This window comes from Phodopus roborovskii, unplaced genomic scaffold, assembly GCF_943737965.1.
Source record: "Phodopus roborovskii unplaced genomic scaffold, PHOROB, whole genome shotgun sequence".
NCBI classification, from domain to species: domain Eukaryota; kingdom Metazoa; phylum Chordata; class Mammalia; order Rodentia; family Cricetidae; genus Phodopus; species Phodopus roborovskii.
The window spans coordinates 20,335,601-20,353,494 of NW_026126588.1; the positions used below are offsets into that span (position 1 = coordinate 20,335,601).

Here is a 17,894-nt window from a genome sequence, read left to right on the forward strand (position 1 = left end):
TGTGCGCGTGCGTGCCGGAAGTCGGGCCGTGACGTCAACGCGAGGCGCCGCGAGTGCCGGCTACGTAGCGGTAAGGGAAGTCGGCGCGGCGCGGCGGCGGCGGCGGCGCTGGGCGGCCGGGCGGAGGTGGCAGCAGTCCTGGGCCCAGGCCGGGGCTCCCCGGGCCTTCAGGTGAGTTCTGCGCGCTGTGAGCAGGGTGCCGCGCGGGCTGGCGGCCGTGTCCACGGGCAGCGGCCGGGCTCGAGCCCGAGGCCCGCCGTGGGCAACGCCGGAGGCGCCGGCTTGCGCTGGAATCGCGGAAAGAGAGTCGGTTGTCACCCGAGCGGGTCTGGGGGATTGCACGGCAGACACACACGCTCCGCCCGTCCGCTCCCCACCCGAACGCCACTGGGCCGCCTGTCTGCTGAGTTGACCGCGGCCCGCAGGCTCGGGTAATGGACAGCCGGGGCGCGGCGCCCGGGGCTGCCGGCACCTGTGGAAAGCCGGGCTGGGCGGAGGGTGGGGCGCCGAGCAGCCTTCATTCAGCTTCGGACTAGTTGGCGTGGACCCTCCGCGCTGTTACTCACCCTACCCAGCTATTCTGGGAGCAAACCCACCAAGGGTTGGAATTTGCGTCTTTTTTTTTTTTTTTTAATGTTGTATTTTGAATAACCAGGAGTTTGCTGGCTGTCGCCGATTTACCTTTTCACTATCGTCGCTTTCCGCTTAAACGAAGTATTTTGTTGTTGTTGTTTTGCTTTGAATGTTGGCCATAAAAAAAAAAAAAAACGTGGGATTTTGAGTCAGATTTCCAGTCTTTGTTCCCTGGCCACGAGGAGGGCATTTCATATGCCTGTGCTGCTTTTTCCTGGCCCTTCACTATGGATGTGTTAGCTAATACAGCTGCCAAAGGCTTGATTAAAGTGAAGGCTAGAAACCGGTGGACTCGAGACAAGGGGTTTCAGGTGATGGAGAGGAGCGTGGTACTGCGCGCGTGCGATGGAAGTGCTGTTAACACCTGCCAGGCCCCAGAGAAGCCCCAGAACCAATTCTATTGCTTCTGGCCCCTAACCCTTCCCGGAGGTGGCAGGAGAAAATGTCACAGCCCTCAGGAGGAGCGCTAGTAGCCAGACAGTTCTTACGGATTACATCTAAGAGAAGCGTTTTTATTCCATCCAGGAAGATGCTACCAAGTACTTCAGTGAGTTCTTCGATGCAGGGGAACGGAGTATTGAACTCCAGGGATGCAGCGAGACACACGGCTGGAGCAAAGCGCTACAAGTACCTCAGAAGGCTTTTTCGGTTTCGGCAGATGGACTTCGAGTTTGCCGCGTGGCAGATGCTGTACCTGTTCACTTCCCCACAGAGGGTTTATAGAAACTTTCATTACCGGAAGCAAACAAAGGACCAGTGGGCTAGGGATGACCCTGCTTTCCTGGTCCTCTTAAGTGTCTGGCTCTGTGGTAAGTGTGTTAGCTTACACGCAGTATATATAGTTGGTGAACAAATGGGTATTGAGAGGAGACTTATTTGGGTTATCTCTTGTGATAATGTATTATGGGTTAGAATCTGGGGGTATTTGAAGCTGCCCTCCCCCCAAACCTTAAAAATCTGGCAGGAAAGAAAGTGGTGTTTTTCCTGCTGCAGGCTGTGACGCACACGCCAGAGTTAACTACTGTATTGGGACACTGAAAAGTAGGGGGCAGGATTTACTCCATAGTTGTTGTTTCCTTCTTTTTGAGACAGGTTCTAGATGTGTAGGCCAGCCTGGCCTTGAACTCAAGATCCTCTTAACTCAGCCTCTTGAGTGCTAGCATTGCAGACATACGCACCACACTCACTGGCTTAAAGAAAAAGAGCTAATGTGAACCTATACCAAAATGTGTGCAAAGGGATGTTCGGATGGGAAACCACACTTCATAGATGGGGCAGATCTGCGAGGCTGGGGTGTTGTAGTGGTGGTTTTGTTTGGTTGGCAGGGGAGAGGCAGGATGTTGGTAAGGCTAGGGATAGAAACCAGGGGCTTCATCATGCCAGGCAAGTGCTCTACACAGAGCTACACCCCTGCTTTCAGAGTAAGGTACTGGAAGTACTGAATTGAATTGAAAAACTACCTTCAAGTTCTCCTTATATCAAGGAAGCATCCCAGTCAACTTTAAGGCTTTTCACATTTAACTGGATTTAAAAATGAGTCCAGTGACTTCTGCACAGGTGTTTTCTGAATACCGGTGTGCCATGGTGAATGAGCCCAGGAATCCAGTCCCTTTACCTGCACTCAAAGGCAGCATTCATTTCTGTATCAGCTGCATAGAACACGTCTTGAGGGTTTTATTACATTGTCCATATACCACCATGACACTTTGGGCACATAGACGCCAGGGGTTATTATATCTTGTACCCAAGAGCCTAGTGCTGAATCTTGTAACTCTTTATTTCAGTATCCACCATAGGATTTGGCTTTGTGCTGGACATGGGATTTTTTGAGACAATAAAGCTGCTCCTGTGGGTTGTATTCATAGATTGTGTAGGTGTTGGCCTTCTGATATCAACATTAATGTGGTAAGTACCATAATGTGGTTTTTTATATACTGTTGGCCTGTTTACCAATAGCGTAACTGAAGTGGTCAGATTGACTACCAAGATTATTGTAACTTAGCCTCCTATGTCTGTCCTAGATCAGAAAATACTTTAATGGGTGCTTATTGTCACTCTAGCAAATCCAAGAATGCCTGCCTCCTGTTAAGTCCCGACTTTTTAGACAGTTATGGTCTCTGCAGTTGTCTGCTGTAATCTGTCCTTGTCAGTGGAGACCTCCTCCAGCTGCAGGAGTGCAGGGTTGCAGGCATTCACAGCTAGGGGGTTAGTTATCCTTGGGACTTTTCCTTTGACTCTTTGACATTAAGTCATTTGTGTGTGAAAGGGGTTTTGGTTTTAATGTGGCTCCTTCCTGCTGCTAACATGCACATCCAGGGGTCTTGAAAGGCCCTCAGCCTGCTTCTGTCTGTCTGGGCCTGATTGAGCGTCAGTAGTTTGGTGTTCAGCTTCCCACCCCTCACAGACAGTGCTCCTGTGTGGCGGCTTCCTGGGCACAGGCTAGTGGATGCGATGGGTGGGCTATGGGGAGGGTGAAAACTGAGGAGGAAGCAGAGAAACTTGATGGACCAGTTTTACTCTCAGATGGAGGTCCACAGTGCTGTCAGCCATTCCTCAGTACCCTTTGTAAGTTGGAGTTAATTGTTTCACTAGATGCTTTAAGGGCCAGTGGGGTGGTAGGCCCTTGGTACCTAGATGACTGCAGGTATATGGTAGCCGTGACTGTTTTAAACAAAATGCCAAGGCTGTAACCTCTGAGGTCAACCTTTTATTTTCCTTTGTAACTGTTGGCTTTATGGGTACTGGGTAGAATGCTATTATGTATCATTAATCTAAATTTCTAAAACCTGACCCAAGATTAATATTACTCATATAAATCAGATACTTGTTGTCGAGCAACTTAGGGGGGGAAATATGTAAAGCTTCCAGATCAGTTTGTTGCAAGTGCAACCCTGTGGGTGTAGTGATTTGGATGGCCACAAAAACCAAGGCACCCTGGAGATGGCTACCTTTGGCTTGTGTGTCCCATGTTTGATCAAGTAGACAGGACTCACTCTGCTGCTTGTGACAGCACGAGTGTCATGAACTTGTGAGGGGCTGCAAGTAGAAACAATGACCCCCCCCTCCAACACCCATCGCGAAAGTGCCCTAGCAACCAACACAAGGCTGTTTTAGGGGCGGTGAGACGCTGGGCTCCTGGTTCCAGGGTGTGCGGGTGCAGAGCCACAGTTCTGTGCAGGCACGGCGGGTCTGGGGACAGGGGACATCGTGGCTATGAACTAATGAGACTTAGAAAGCAGCCTTGATGGAATTTAGAAAGAAAATGGGGTTCGTGTCTGCAAGTGTGGGTTGGAAGAGAGAAGAGAAACAGCTGGGAGGCCAAGAATGGAGGAGGGAGGCCGGGTTCAGTCACAGGGACTCAGGAGAGAGGAGCATGAGGAGAGAGTTCACAGCTTCCCGGGTGGCGTGACCTGGCTAGGGAGTTAGGCTTAGGAGACTGTGCTAACGTTAGTGAAGCGACCTGTGTTGGCCATGCTGAGTCGGGGAGCTGGTGGGATGTTAATGGAGATGGCAGCAGAAGACTGCAAACCTACAGCAGCAGTCTGGCCATCTTGGAGGTGGGAGAGAGTAGCCAGTTAGTTGTCTGGAAGTTCTCTAGGAGGGAACTTGTCTAGGAAGTTCTGTGTTGTGCCTTTAAGAGATGCGCAGAGGCGCAGCAGGAGGCTGGTGATTATGGAGAATTTCTGGGAGTGAGCTATATACTACCCACAATTCCTTTATCATTCATGATTAGTTTTAAATGTTATTATTTGTGAAGTTCCATGTGATAATTTGATTTACGTATGTAATGAGTAATGATCAAATCAGGTTAATGAGAGTTTTCATCCCAAACATTTACAGCTTATTGGTGTTGGGAACCTTGAAGCTATAGCTCTTATAAAATGTCTAGTGCCACTGTGCTTTGAGCATTCAGACTCCTGCTTCTGCTTTGATACAACAGCCCAGCCCTTCTTTCTTAGCATCTGGTGGCCATGATTCCATTTCCTATTACTCTGAGGTCAGGACTTTGTTGTCATTTTATCTTCCCTTCCCTGGCTTGTTTCATTGATGTTGTAAAATTGAACGGCACATACCCTTCGCTAAAACAGTGTTTGGTGAGTTAGCTTGTCCACGTGAAGCACCGTTGTTCTGACTGATAAGTTCACACTATCATATTTCTGCCATGCATTCTTGATTTAGTGTGTTGTCTTGTTGTGCTACTTAAGTTAGGGCCTCACACTGTAGTCCAGACTAGCCTAGAACTTACCACGTAGCCCAGGCTGGCTTTAAACTAAAAATTGTTCTGCCATCTGTCACCACCTGCATGCTGGAGTTCCAGGCGTGCACCACCACAACCAGACTCTGTGTCTGTATGCAGTACATAAGACATTCAAGTGAACCAAAACACAGCGACCTGTGCTCAGCCGTGAAAAGCACTCGTCCAGTTTAACCCTCAGGGTCCACATGTTAAAACTTACTCCACAAAGTTGTTCTCAGACTTTATGCTGTGGCACCCCATAAATAAACATAATAAATGGTATTTAAAATCCATTAACATGAGAAAGGACATTTCCAGGTGTTTATAGAACAAATGGCCCTTTTCATTGAGGATCTGGACATGATAGTTTTCTGCTAAGCCAAGTTGTAGAACACTGAGGGACGCATGCATATGCTGTTCTGTCTGGGTGCGGCACTAGCCAGCCCCTTCCCCCATTTCCTCCTGTTTCCCCCACTTGAATGATAAAGGCAGATGTGACAGTCTTGGCCCTGAGTACTTACTGGGTTTTTTGCTTAGTTGGTTGTTTAGATGCTGTCATGATTTTGTGATGTCATTTACGCCCATGGCTTTCAATACCATCCACACACCTCCTTAGACCTTTCCTTTCAACTACAGGCTTTTTATACAACTTAATCCTTGTTAGTAATTAGCACATTTGTCATAGCTAATCCCAATCCCAAGACTTGCCCTCTCCTTCATTCTCAGAACCACTTTGGGTACCACCAACCTGTCCTTGGCCGATGGCAATGCTATCTTGCTCAGGACAAGACTGTTGTGACTTTCTGGCTTCACCTTCAACTAGTGTTGTACACCTCAGCCCCTCCACTGTTAGTTAGGGGACTCTAGTGACAGGCTACAGTCCTCTTGTCTGTGGAGTCTGCAGTCAGATTGGCCACCAAGGAGACCCTATCAAAATTTTTCGGACATACTTTGCATCTTGACCCTGGCCGCTTCTGCCATGAGTAAAGTAGCCGCAGGCCCTGTGTTTCCTTTGATCAGCATCTATCCCTGAGTTAGCCATGCTAACTCATTTCCAAGTTATAGGAGGAAGTCCCTGACTGTTTTTATTAACCACGGGCTAGCGAGGAAAAGGCATCTATCCCTTCTGTCCTGATCAGCATCTATCCGTGCTCTACCCCTTCCTTCTTAGAGGCACATGCAGACTGCACACATCATCAGCCAGGCTGAGATTTAAAACAGCACTTCAGCTCTGCCCCTGTTCTCCATAGTGCTGTGCCAGGCGTCTCCCACGCCAGGGAAGGCAGACCCTGGACTGTCATCGGTCCGTCTCGAGAACTTTGGTCACTACCGTGGCACCCAGGCGGTTCTGAGAGCCAGTGCACGGTGGAAGAAGTTCTCATTTTGCTCCTCAGGTTCATCTCCAACAAGTACCTAGTGAAACGGCAGAGCAGAGACTACGATGTGGAATGGGGATACGCTTTTGACGTGCATCTGAATGCATTTTACCCGCTTCTAGTCATTCTGCATTTTATCCAGCTCTTCTTCATCAACCGTAAGTACTTGTTTTTCAGATGCTCTCAAAGTTCTTGTGTGAAGAGACTCACTTACATGCATTTGTTTTCTGGCAGATGTCATCCTCACAGACACATTTATTGGATATTTAGTTGGAAATACCTTGTGGTTGATTGCTGTTGGCTATTACATCTATGTAACCTTCCTGGGATACAGTGGTAAGTAAGTTCGGTGGTTTACGAATGTAACAGGGAAGGTTGTAGGCATTAGCAGTGGATTTACAGGGCAGTGACAGACACTATGTATGGTTCACTCCATGTGACCTTCATAATTTCACAACTGTACTCACCTTTTAGCTTACCCACTGTCCACAAGTAGAGTAGCATGTGACGTTTGTTATAACTTTAAAAGAGCCATGCTAACTCATTTCCAAGTTATAGGAGGAAGTCCCTGACTGTTTTTATTAACCATGGGCTAGCGAGGAAATGGCATGGGCTCATGGTTACAAACCGCTCTGTGGACGATCCTGGGGTCTGCTGATCCCAGACCACATTTGCAAACTTACTGCTAAATCTTCTCAGTTAGTTTCTCTAATGTGAATGCAGACTACTCTTAGGCTGGGAGTGAGTGTAGCTCAGTAGAGAACCTGCCTAGGATGTGCAAGATCCTATGTTCCACTCCCCAAGTCCCCAATGCTAAAGTCCAGATCTAAAACTTGATCTCACAGAAGCATTCACAGTGTGGCTGGTTCCAGCTCTTCATTGGGTGACTGGGACCTCCACCTGTCCCTCGGCCCATAACCAGTTTCCCAGGGATGGCTTGGTTAGGGTTTCCAGTGATTTTCACACTGTCTTGAAAAGGTTGTGACCCACAGCACTGAAGCACTGGTTCTTAGTCCCTGTCTGTCTGTCACAGACTGTACTCAGTCTGAGCTCAGTTCCCAGCAACCACGTTGTGGCTCACAACCATCCATATAGTGAGAGGTGGTGCCCTCTTCTGGCCTGCAGGCAGAATACAGATATATAGACATACAACCTGTAAACTTAGTGTTTACAGTGTAGCCCCTTAGTTCTTCCTCAAAGTTTGTTATTGATTACACCTCAATTTGAGGTATGTTGTTTTTACATTACTCCAATGCAATGTGCTGTGTGTGTGAAAGTGCAGGAATGAGTTCCTTTGCCTTGCATGCTCACTCACAGAGGCGGCTGTCTAGGTCAGCAGTTCTCATGGGTCTCATGAGGTATTTATACTCGTAACAGAAGCAATAGTTATGAAGCAGCAGTGCAGTAATTTTAAGGTTGGAGAACTCCACAACATGGGCTGCGGCTTTAGAAGATTAAGAGCACTGGTAGTTGCGTCTGTCCCTCTCCTCAGTTTCTCCTCGGCCCTACGTGAGATGTCTGTAGTGGTGCGAGCAGCATCATGGTCCTGGCAGTGTGCTGCTGCTCTGCCACGTGTGGGCCACGTTCATCTGTCAGTCATGCCCTTGCTTCTTTTCCAGCACTGCCGTTTTTGAAAAACACAGTGACCCTACTCTACCCGTTTGCACCTCTCGCTGTGCTGTATGGCCTGTCGCTGGCACTGGGCTGGAACTTCACCCACATGCTGTGCTCCTTCTACAAGTACAGAGTGAAGTGACAAGTGACGGCAGCATTGTGGCTGAACTGTCTGGTACTGGGGAAGGGACATGCTCTTGTAAAGTCTGTAAATTATCTTTGTACATATCTTAAAGATGTAAAGTTTACAAATTTGAGGTGATACTAACACTTATCTAGACCATTCCTTAAAACCAACCAAATGTACATTTCTAATAGATATTTTTAAACGAAAGCATGGAATTGTTTAATTATTTAACCCTAAGATAGATAGAAAAATCAAAGGCACAGTAAGGGGTAGATGTCTCAAGATAGAAAAATCAAGGGCACAGTAAGGGGTAGATGTCTCACACTGTCTTGTTGGCAAGATGTGCAGACCTACCCAGCCTACCGTGTGAACAGCATTGAAATACAAGCACAGTCCCCAAGAAGGGCTACTCTCATTTCAGAACTGCCTGTGTGTATATATGGCAGTGAATCCTGTATAGCTCACAGCCACTGTCTTACCAGGATGTCATGTTTCCCTTTTAAAGATTCAAGAGGAACCAGCAACTAATTAAACAGTAAGTAAACACCATAGTGTAGCACTTTAAAAAAATTCTGTCATTCATTCTGACCATTGAGACATTTTTATTAGAAGGAATCTTGGTTTAAATTTGTTTATTTCAAATACACATGGACAGTTATAGCAGAGACAGTTATGAAAGGCACAGTCAACAGGACATTATCAGGTTTCAATTGTAGCAGCAAACTTGAAAATAAATAATCTGCCTTTAAAAATCCAACAGGTACCTTAGATATTACTGCAGCTATGAACTGTTCAACCCATGAAAAGTGTGAGCAAAGTATGTACAGTAATACATTTGAGGAGGAGGAAAGGAAAACCTCCTACAACCGGGCAGATTCTGGGCTGCGCTGGGAACCGCCCCCAGGGCAAAGACAGCCCTTTTTGCAGGAAGTTTTTCACTCCGTCGGGGAACAACTGTAAGGCTGAGTGGACTCTACACTGAGCAGAATCTGCTGGCAGCACTCGGTCAGTACTGTCCCAGCAGCCCTTTATGGCTCGGGCACTGTTTCCAGGGAGCTTTACACCAAGCTGGAGCAGTTCAGCTGTACTAGGAGCAGCTGCAGGAAGCAGCCTCCTTAGCATCCACCAGTGCTTATAGTCCCCATGCTGAAGCAGCTGAACCAGCCTGTTGAGAGCACACTCTCTCCCCCTGGGAGCAGCTCCCTGCACACAGGCTTTCCCTCCCCCGCCCTCCCTCCAACTCAGGTTCCTGACACTGTACACACACACACACACACAGGGTCACATGCTGCCTGGAGTGTGCTCTTGCTTGTTCACACAGGAGCCTTTTTAGGTAGTTCAAAGCTTGGGGAAGGGAGCATTTCAGAATCGAAACAAGGCTTCATTTAGCTAGTGATGGTACAGGGGCATTAGGTATCAAAATCCTTGGTTTGCTTTTTTGTTTTTACTTAAAAGACTGGTCATCTTTTTAGCATTGTATGTTCACATGCATTATTAAATGGAGCATAGCATATCTGTTAATCATTTAAATCCTTATAACTATCAAAGTTTAGATTTTACAAGCTATAAATGTTGCCACATAGCTTGGGAATGCCCTTTTGTAGAAAAGGGTTGAGCTGGGACTTGGGATCCCTTACCGAATGAAGATGATGACAGCACAGGCCATGTCACCTGACAGGGTTTAACCTCTAAATTCTTTCCCTTCAGTTCTGTTTTTCTTCAAGGCTATGGAAGGTAAAGAAGTAAGCAGGCAAGCACAAATGAATGAGCCAAAACAAAAATAAACTTCGTTAGAAATTAACAGCTTGGAATCGGAGGTATTGTGAAAAGCATCTAAACGTAAAACCTTGGTTCGTGTTGTGCAAGCTAGCTATTGACTAAGTGGTCTTTAAAAAGATTACTCTTACAGCCTAAGCTCTATAGCAAGTATGTTCAGCCTGTAGCCCAGGATAGCAATGAATGGCACAATCCAAGAATGTTTTAGGAACAGGACTGTGTGGTTCCCGAGCCTGCCGTCTGCAGGCAACATCGCCGTGCGTGATCCACTTAAGGCAGGAGTTTTCCTGCTCTTCGGTAAGTCATTGTAATTTCACTTCTGTAGGAGAAAAGATGCCCCACACCCTCACCCCTACAGTCTCACCCTGGCAGCTGTTTTACAAAGCACAAATACAAATCTCACTTGTAGTGGAGATGAGGGTCTCTGGCACAGACACGGGACTCGCTAGGAATGAGTGTCAATCAGCACTTGAGAGGCAGAACTGGGAGGACAGAAGTTCAAGGCTAGCTTGGGGTACAAAGTGAGACCTTGTCTTTAAAAAAGTAACCTACTGCAGGCGGACTGTGTGTCTTACACACACTGCAAATCCAGCAGGCTCACCCAAGCTCTCTACTGCAGGCGGACTGTGTGTCTTACACACACTGCAAATCCAGCAGGCTCACCCAAGCTCTCTACTGCAGGCGGACTGTGTGTCTTACACACACTGCAAATCCAGCAGGCTCACCCAAGCTCTCTGGGCATGGCCCCACTTAGAAAGCTGCGGTACAGGTGCTTGCAGGTTGTCCTGCCGTCTGAAGACGCCCATCTCCAAGTCTAGGGGCGAAGCTGCCCAGCAGCAAAAGGACTGCAGCTCCTCCTTCCTCAGCCGGCCGTCAAGGCGGGCCTCTCCCACCTGAGCCAGCGATGGTGTCCCGAGCTTTTGACCTCCGTGTCTCCCTGCGCCTGGCTCACAGGGCTGCACGCGTCACCTGCACGCACATGATGTCTCTTTGCTAAGTCACAAAACACGACCCTGGTTCGTGGTCACAGCTCTTCCACACTGAGAAGGGATGGTATCATCAAGGCTGTGGGAGAGGCCATTCTTAGAGCCCTGCATCCCACACATGGCCACTATTACCTGGGACTCAGCAGTGGACTTCAGAAAGACTAGAAAGGACTCTCGTCAACCACTCTCCTGACAGCTATGTGAAACCAGCGATTTCAAAGAAACCACAAAGAACCTTTGTTCAAACACACCCTAACGGATGGGCATACACATCTCACCTACAAGCTCCGTTACCCATCTGCTTTACTCTCCTCACACTTTTTAGTCAAACGTACTTTTTGAGGACACTGATAAAGCATGCTGGGAAGAATGAGGGCACTCACATAGCGCCAGGCAACCTTGCCTTCTCACTGAAATACCCTTTGCCTGCACTAGGATGAGTCCACAGGTCCGCTTTCAATCATGGCAGCAGGATGCATTACTCCTTACTCCTTCCTTCTAGAATGTTCCATATGGGCTGGCAGAACCTCCCACCATGATGTCCTGTATTTCTCAGCTCCAATGCCGTGGCTCCTGGCCCCACATGGGCACAGAGCTCAACTCTCCTCGGAGCACCTGCTGTGTGCTGTGGCTGAAATACACAGCAGATGCCAGCCTCCGCCTGTTTGACTGAGATAACTAGGCCTGCATTTGGCACTTGTTCACGACCTCTGAGGTTCTAGGCACCCTAGCCAGCCCTCCTCTGGCCTCGCACTTACCAACCTCCAAGACCCCACAACAACTACTTGCTCAGGGAAAGCTTGATTGTCTAGTGCTGCGCTGGGGACAAAGAAGGGAGCCGCTAACACTGGCGGTCAGATGAGCACCTGCTGTGGTGGAAGACAGGCGGGGAGCTGGCCTCCAGAGCATGGGATGTGTCAACACACCAAATGAAAACTAGACAGTGTGTGCCCATGCATGGCAAGGCTGTTAGGCAAACACCTAGGAGAGGAATGACTCACCCAGATGTCAAGAGATTCCCTGAATGAAGGACAACACGTGGCTAAAATGCAAGAGCCATGAGTGGGGTTTGAGAGGACGAAAGAGACCCATGCAGGGGCCATTCAAATGGCGGCAGGTGCTGCAGTAGCCTCCCCCAAGTCACAGCCACCGAGAAAGCAGAGCCCACCCCATCTGCATGGCCCCTGCTGTATCAGCAATAATTTAGGGTGTGAAGACAGTGCTCAGATTTTAGAATCCAAAGGGATTCCTCGTGTGCCTTGTGTCTTAGGAAATCGGAGAAGAAAATAGAAGAAAGTTGAAGGAAATGAGAGAAACTTCAACTGAGCTTTAACAGACAGCACAGCAGTGTTCATCATTTCTCCCAGTCAGAGCATGGAATGGCAAAATGCCTGTTACAGTGCTGTGTGTCTCATGCACAGGGCCAACAAAGCTCCAGGTCTCTACCACATCTGCAGCCCCCAGATAGCCAGAGGGGACAGGCAGCTGCTGCTCGCCCTTCCTAACTGTTGTGCAAACAGTGCTGCATGGGACTGCAAGACGAGGAAGCAGAAATACGCTGTGGACAGCATTTACTACCCAGTTCATTACAGGTTTGCCTTTAAAATCATAGCCATTATGATCCGTACAACAGCATTACCTAGAAAATAATGTCTAACTTCAAAACCTAACACGGGAATAAAAGGACCGGTGAGAACAGAGATAGTGTGCCTAAGTCCTGATTAAAGACAGATTCACAAGGGAGGGGACCTCAAGGACTCAGGGTGGAGACTCAGATGGGGGCCTCCCACCTGGACACTGAAGACAACACTGGTTTTCTGTGGCTACACACCATACACAGTACAGGAAAATAACCCTCAAGAGGACACTGGCCTTCAGAAATCTTGGCTTTAAAGAATGACAAAAGCCTCTGAAAATATTTTGTTCAGAATTGCTGTGATTATAAAAGTACTTCAAGTTAAGAAACCCATCTAGAACCAATCTGGAATGGCAGTGCACTGGGAAAAAAATGGCATTGATCTGTAATGTCTGCATCTCCAAAGAAAAATATAGAAAGAACTTAAAAAAGCCAGGGAACCCCTTCTTCAAAAAAAGGTATTGATTCAAAATTTACTGCACAAAAATATGCACTTCTTCAGTGTTTCTAATAAATTAACTCCATAACATCTGTATGTGTATTTATATATTTATATATATGTCTATATAATCCCTGATCATCTATAAAAGAGGGTCTATAATAGTAAAATAAGTGAACTTCAAAAGTACCCCCTTCACAAAATGTATTTAACATTAGCTTTTCTCAAATTTTAAGGAATGTAACAATATGTACAACTCTTATGTATTAGTATAATACCAAAATAGTTCCAGTTGTATTAACAGGCTGTCAGAATTGTAAAACGTTTGTGTCAAGTTCAAATTGGAGGACAGCTTAGTTTCAAATGAATGCAGTCATCCATGGGAAGAGTCCCTGTCTGAGTGGGAAGGACAATCATCTTATCTACAGTAGGCGTCACAGAGGTAGTGTTCAAGTCCAGACAGAAAGGGACGTGCTAACTAGCTTTAATTGATAGAGTCACAGGAAGAAAGGATGTGGTGTTGTTTTCTTAGAAGATCAATTGGTGACTTTTTTTATATGAATCTGAAATACAAAATAATGAAAGATACGATAAAGCAGTTCATTGAAATTCCCAGAAGGCTTAATTTGAAAAATCAAAATGCAATTTTAAAAAATGCAGGAGCTATGTGGCTTCACAGACTGCCTATATCCTTACCTCATTAAGAATGGCCCAAACAGCAGAATTCTGAATAACTGAAAGTCGAAAGGCTGAAATGGGGTTGAGAGCAGGGTCCACAATTCCCTCTGCAACACCATACTCAAATTTTCCTTCAAAACAGGAAGTAATTGTTACAGACCACGCACCAGTATCAATCCACAAACAAGTAATTTTCTGAAAATTACATTTGTGTAATTAGGATATGTGTGTAGGACAACTTTTAGGGGTTGGTTCTCGCTTTCCGCGATGTGGGTCCAGAGGATTAAGCATACATAAGTCATCAGGCTTGGTGACAAGTGCGCTTATCAACTGAACTATGTCACAGGACCACACACATATGATTTTAGTGAAGCATACTCATCAGGAGTTATTTACATATTTATTCTACTAAGATTTTTGCTTTGATATTCACTTTCTGCCATAGTATTACACTGTAGATGCATCACTTCCAGTTAGAGGACAATGCCTTTCAAGCAAGTATATTAATTTTGGAATACAGCAACCCTTTATTTGCACTGAGGCATCTCCAGATCCCTGCTGCTATCTTCCAGCTGTCTTTTACAGAAGCTGATTATACAATCTGCTGCTTATTTTCCTAAAGGAATGAGCTTAGATATTGTATTAGCTTACAAGTTCTGAGTTTAGAGCTGGGTGGTAATGGTGCACCTTGGATCCCAGCACTCAGGAGTTCAAGGCCAGCCTGATCTACAGAGGGAGTTCCAGGACAGCCCAAGGGCTACCCAAAACAAAAAGTTCCAAGTTTTACAACAGGTCTTGGCTGTGACTTGTCTACCCAGTCAACCATCAACAATAACTTTATGCCTATAAATAACACCTGCTACTACAGTCCAGCATCAACTACAAAATTTCATTAAAATAACTTTTCTTTTTCCTTATTTTCTTCTTCTCTTTCTTTCCCACAGAGTTAGGGCCAGTAAGTATTAAATTAATTAATTAAGTATTAGGTGATAGGAAGAGAAAACAGGAGAGGGAAAATGCCAGAGAGTCTGCTAATATACAGCTAAAACGTAAGAGGGCAAGCTGCCCATGCCAAAGGCATTCCTGTCCATCGGGTTAATCTTTTGAGCACATGCTCCATAATCATAACTGTGCATGCTCAGGAATGGCCTACAATGCACCTGAGTATGTGACAGCTCACTACATAAAATTCCACAGCTGCTCTGTGGAAAGAGCACTGCTTTGGAACCCCATGGCTGCCTTACCATGGGCAAGTCAGACTCTGTCTCCATGCTCTTCTGTCTTGGCTTTGCACTCACCGAGATGCCATGTAATTGGTCACAATTAAAACCCCAGACTACAGACTCTAGGGGGAATTCACAGGTCCTTCCACACACTGGCCTGTGGTCCTTTCCCCGGCTCTCTGCTTCTCTACAGCAGTCTCTTCTGCCTTTCCACAACTTTAACCCACTGCAATTTCTTTCCTAAAACCACAGCACTCTTCATATGCATCCCAACCCAGACCCAGCAGGGGTCCAAGAATTGCCTGTAGCCTAGCTTCTCCTTTCAGCCATGTTTTTGGAATTAAGTAGCAACAAGTCTGATAAAATGTTAAGTCTGCCCCTACACAGGCTATTCAGGATCGTCTCCTTGGCTTTCCCCATTACACACCTAGCTGAACCCTGATTCCATTCACTAGCCCTAACCCCCTCCAAGGCCTCCCCAGGGACCACTGTCAGTCAGCAGCACAACACAGAGGGCGCGCCCCCCCCCCCCCCCCGGGCAGGGAGGGTCAGGATCCAGGTCGACTGGGTTGGAACGGATGAGGGCATCTAGATAGAGAGGCCACAAAGAAACAGCAGAGAGAAACAGCCATGACACGGAAAGCCGACACGCCGGGGACCACCCCGGATCCAAAACTGTCAGACCAAGGGGACAACTGTCAAGCGGCTTAATGTTTGCCAGGAATTTGGCATGACTTTAGGGGTCAGTCCAGGAAATAAGGGGTGTGTTACTAAGTAGACATTACCTATTCTGAAATAGCCATCTTCTAATCGTTTGTCTTTGGTTTCTTTGCTGATTTCCAAACTGTCGCTCTAAAATAAAATAAAAGCAACAATTGCATAGGTAATCGTGCCCATTTAAAGCAAATCTAACTTTGTACAAAAGTTGCATTTGTGGTGCGGCTATGAAGACAAATGGCATCTAAGTTGAGAATTCTGAAAATGTGTGAGTAAAACTTTACCACCCTCAGCCTGCATACAATGCCGGAAAATGAAGGCTGCATGTTAACTTGAACAACATGTAGGCATTTCTTACAGACCAGTGAGTGAATCAACTCTGTGCATTACCCATGCACCTGGCACTGTGGGACTCAAAATATACAAACTAAAAACCGTGGTAAAATACGGACCCTTTTCCTAATAATTAAAAAATTATATTATTTTTCCAGCAGAAAGCAAAATGAAGGATATGGAAGAAACAAATGGGTACATTAATATCAACATTTTAAAAACTTAATACATCTCATGAGAATTTTTTTTTTCACCTCATAAATAAGAACACCCACAAGTATCCATTGTGACAGCTGGGTTCAGTTGTCAATTTGACACAAATGGAGATCAGTGGGAGGGAAGCCTCAGTGAGGGGCTGTCTACATCGGGTTGGCCTGTGAGCGTATCTGTAGAAAGTTATCTTAATGATGTGGGCAGACCCAGCCCACTGTGGGGCAGAACCATTCTGTAGGCAAGGGTTCCTGAACCATGTAAGAGAGGAGAAACTGAGCTGAACACAAATATACAAGAGAGCATGCGTGCATTCATCTCTCTCTCTCTCTCTCTCTCTCTCTCTCTCTCTCTCTCTCTCTCTCTCTCTCTCTCTCTCTCTCTCTCTCCCTCCCTCCCCCCCCTCTGGATTTGATATAACCTGATACTTAAAATTCCCACCTGACTTCCCCACAACAGTGACCTATCGTCTGGAATTGTAAGTTAAAATTAGCCCCTCTCCCCTAAATTGCTTCCTGACGCTTTCCGCCGTGGCATCTTACCACAGCACAGGAATGAAACTAGAACATCTGGAACAGCGGCAGCCATACCTTTAGAGGCAGAACCTCCACAGTTGTGTTCAGCAGGATGTCTCCTGGGTGTTCTTGATTGCCACTATGGAACAAATAACTGAAAATACATACCAAAGAATGAAAACGCGAGTTAGACTAGAGTGTGCAAGACCCAAGAACACATCCTCACCCCAGAGTGATCCCTTAGGAGGTTTCTGTTGGCACGGAACAACCACACTGAACCTGCGACCAGCCGACTCAAAAATGCTGACAGAAAAAGACTGAAGGGCACAGCCCCGGGCTGTGTGTCACCCCGCTGGAAGCCCTCATGCTTCAATAAACAAACACCAAAGTAACCACAGTCTGATCTGTTTGCAGTGCAGCATCTTGTGCCACACACTGTCAGAGTTTTCAGGATGACAGTCATGTGTCATGGCACATTCAAAGCCTCGCTCTACAGTGGCAGAACACTCACCTAGCATGTACAGAGTGCTGGGTTCAGTCCCCAGCTAGGACATATAAAGTATGTCTCACAAGAGCTGGTCGTGGTGGCGCACACCTCTAATTCCAGCACTCCAGAGCAGAGGCAGGCAGACCTCTATGAGCTGGAGACCAGCATGGTCCACATTCTGAATTCTAGGCTAGCCAGGACTACACAGCAAGACCCTGCCTCAACAGCAAACAAAACAAAAGTCACAGTAACCCTGTTGATTTAGTCACATCAAAGGTCTCCAAACCTAGACTTTGGAGTCAGAAAAGACCTTGGTTACCTTCCTGGATTCCTTGAGTCCACCTTTACCAAGCCCAGTTAACTTGCAGCAATTGCATATAGCTAAACCCACACACCACTCACGACCACTCACAACTATTCGAAATCAGTAAGAACTGACAAAAGGCATCCTACACATGAAAAACCCTCAGCCGAGGCACAGGTACAGGTGACAACTTGCTTCGAGTATAGTATTTGTGGGCAAACATCTCCTGTGACAGACAAGAATTTGATTTTTAAACTATGTAGAGGAGGTTTTTCTAGCATGTTCAGATGAGAAATAGTGTTTGCCCTTTTAACTTTGTTTTATTTTTAAAAGAATGTGTTCGCATGTGTGCAGGAGTGCAGAACTCACGAAGGTCAAAGGTCATTGCTCCCCTGCAGCTACAAGTAAGGGCATTGTGAGTCACATGGTATGGACACTAAGAGCTGGGCCCTCTGCAAGAGCAGGGCACAGCCTTAGCCGCTGAGCCACCTGCGCAAGCCCCGCTCTTATTTTGGGGACAAGATGTTACTACTGTTGCCCATTCTGACTTTGAACAGCTGGCCTCCCAACAGTCCTCCCAAGTAGCTGGACTTGAGGTAAATG

The 17,894-nt window shown here is 46.7% G+C and overlaps 2 protein-coding genes across 2 annotated transcripts in view; one reads left to right on the plus strand and one right to left on the minus strand.

Moving 5' to 3' along the window:
* The first annotated feature begins 83 nt into the window (after positions 1-83).
* On the plus strand, positions 84-8,194 carry Unc50 (unc-50 inner nuclear membrane RNA binding protein). The gene is made up of 6 exons (XM_051204569.1): positions 84-171; positions 1,159-1,442; positions 2,418-2,538; positions 6,265-6,404; positions 6,481-6,582; positions 7,866-8,194. The coding sequence occupies exons 2-6, from the start codon at positions 1,163-1,165 to the stop codon at positions 8,000-8,002; spliced, it is 780 nt and encodes a 259-aa protein (XP_051060526.1). The 5' UTR covers positions 84-171; positions 1,159-1,162; the 3' UTR covers positions 8,003-8,194.
* A 4,316-nt stretch (positions 8,195-12,510) lies between these two features.
* Mgat4a (alpha-1,3-mannosyl-glycoprotein 4-beta-N-acetylglucosaminyltransferase A) overlaps positions 12,511-17,894 on the minus strand; it is a 77,966-nt gene continuing 72,582 nt past the window's right edge. The window contains exons 13-16 of the mRNA XM_051204566.1: positions 16,576-16,654; positions 15,511-15,577; positions 13,521-13,633; positions 12,511-13,387 (exon numbers count right to left, since the gene is read on the minus strand). Of these exons, the coding sequence (XP_051060523.1) occupies positions 13,361-13,387; positions 13,521-13,633; positions 15,511-15,577; positions 16,576-16,654 (286 nt within the window). The 3' untranslated portion in view covers positions 12,511-13,360. The remainder of the gene's footprint in view (positions 13,388-13,520; positions 13,634-15,510; positions 15,578-16,575; positions 16,655-17,894) is intronic.